Source organism: Homalodisca vitripennis, unplaced genomic scaffold (assembly GCF_021130785.1).
Source record: "Homalodisca vitripennis isolate AUS2020 unplaced genomic scaffold, UT_GWSS_2.1 ScUCBcl_2876;HRSCAF=8012, whole genome shotgun sequence".
NCBI lineage: Eukaryota > Metazoa > Arthropoda > Insecta > Hemiptera > Cicadellidae > Homalodisca > Homalodisca vitripennis.
Genome location: NW_025778989.1, coordinates 37,069 through 38,990, shown reverse-complemented (window position 1 = coordinate 38,990; position 1,922 = coordinate 37,069). Strand labels below are relative to the sequence as shown.

Here is a 1,922-nt window from a genome sequence, read left to right as displayed (position 1 = left end):
AAAGTACCAGGCAGTTTTGCAGCTGGAGCATGTCAGTCAACCTCAGTAGAAGCGACAAGAAATGACAGCAGTGACGAGTGGAAAAACTTAGCTGCAGCCACAATCGCAATAACTACCCAACCTCATGAATCTGAACCTGAGAAAAAGTTGAGAACTCAAGCTGACAACTCGTATACAAGGCCCGCAAACAAAAAACTATTGGCATACGAAACAGGTGAAACAAAAGATTTGAATACGCCGCAACTACAGAGACTTGTTCTCTTGCAACAGTTAGAATTACAGAAAATTCAAATTGAAAAAGAAAAAATTGAGTTACAAAAGTTGAAAGGAGGAACAGTTGAGAAAGAAACTCAAACTGATGACTATTCATTTAATCTGATGTTTAATATGTAACTTAGCGGTTAGTTAAACCCAACTCCAGTTACCCAATAATAAACTATCCTTATCCTACAAAAAAAAAAAAAAAAAAAAAAAAAAAAAAAAAATTTATAGCTTACATGGCATGAATGCACCACGTACGTTATGTGCATGCCTGCCAACAGTGTTCATTGAGCTGTGGGTTATGTCAAAGGCCCTGCACATTTGTACTAGGCCTATGGTTTTATTTGTATTTGTATGGTTGTATTTTAATCTAGGTTTTCAAAAAAGTCTCTTTACTTTTTAACAATTTTATTTTTTTGTACAATTTACTTACATTTAAATAAAACCCAGCATTTCATTCCGCTTCTGTTCGCCACGTTGTTTTTGTTGCTTGGTTTTCGAACACTTCTTCGCCTCCTTCATCCTCGTTACACCCATCTTCATTCGCGTCGTCTTCAAAATTTAAAGGATCTCTGAGGTGTTTAGCTACATTGTGCAGCACAGTACAGGTGACAATTACTTTTGGTACTCTGTCTAGAGACAATCTAACACAGTTGCCAAGTATCGGGAATCTCTTCTTTAACTGTCCGAACACCCTTTCTATCACCACCCTTTCCTTTGCATGAACACGATTAAATCGACGCTGAATATCGGTTTGAGGAGGTTTGAACGGGGTGATTAACCAAGGAGAAATACCATAGCCAGAGTCACCAAGTAAACACGCAGCACCGTCATAACGAGAAATAATATCCCGAACAGGACTCCTTCCCCATATTCTAGAATCGTGCACTGATCCTGGCCACTCTGCAGCAACGCTAGTGAACCTTTCTTGACTGTCACATGTTGCTTGCACGTTGATGCTGGGGTAACCCTTCCGGTTTATATACTCATCACCGAACATTGATGGTTTACAATTTATTTATTTACAAAAAAGGAGATCCACATAGGTATTATCCAAGAATCTTGGTTACAAAAAAATGATAACCTATTAGATAATAATTACATTGTACATAACCTTAACAGACCTGATGGATACGGAGGAACCTCCTTCATTATACATAAGTCAATTTCATATAATGTTGTTACAGAATATAGCGATAACTATACACAATTGCAAGCAATACAGGTAAAGAATTACAATAGACCTATTATCATTTATAATATTTACTGCACAAATAATAAGATTAGGAATAGTTTTTGGTACGAACTATTTAGCAAAGATGAAGGTTATACTTTGTTATGTGGTGATTTTAATGCCCATCACCCTTACTGGAATTCGAGCAAAGCAAATCACAGAGTTAAAATAATTTTCAAGGAGTATAATGAATCAAAATTCATACTATTAAATAATAAAAACCATACAACATTACCAACCCTTTACCACCAAGCATCTACAATAGATCTGGCCTTCGCCACACCCAATCTTCATTCCTTAGAAGACGTATGGGAGGTAGGTAAGGATTCGTTAGGCAGCAATCACTTGCCTATATTCATGCAATTTAATATTAATTCCCTATCTAATGACTTCAATGTACATACAAGTTATTTTAATACTAATAATA

General features: G+C 36.2%; 1 protein-coding gene across 1 annotated transcript; it reads right to left on the bottom strand.

Moving 5' to 3' along the window:
* Positions 1 to 715: 715 nt before the first annotated feature.
* LOC124372306 (putative nuclease HARBI1) lies at positions 716 to 1,261 on the bottom strand. The gene has a single exon (XM_046830684.1). The coding sequence runs from the start codon at positions 1,259 to 1,261 to the stop codon at positions 716 to 718; it is 546 nt and encodes a 181-aa protein (XP_046686640.1).
* Positions 1,262 to 1,922: the final 661 nt, after the last annotated feature.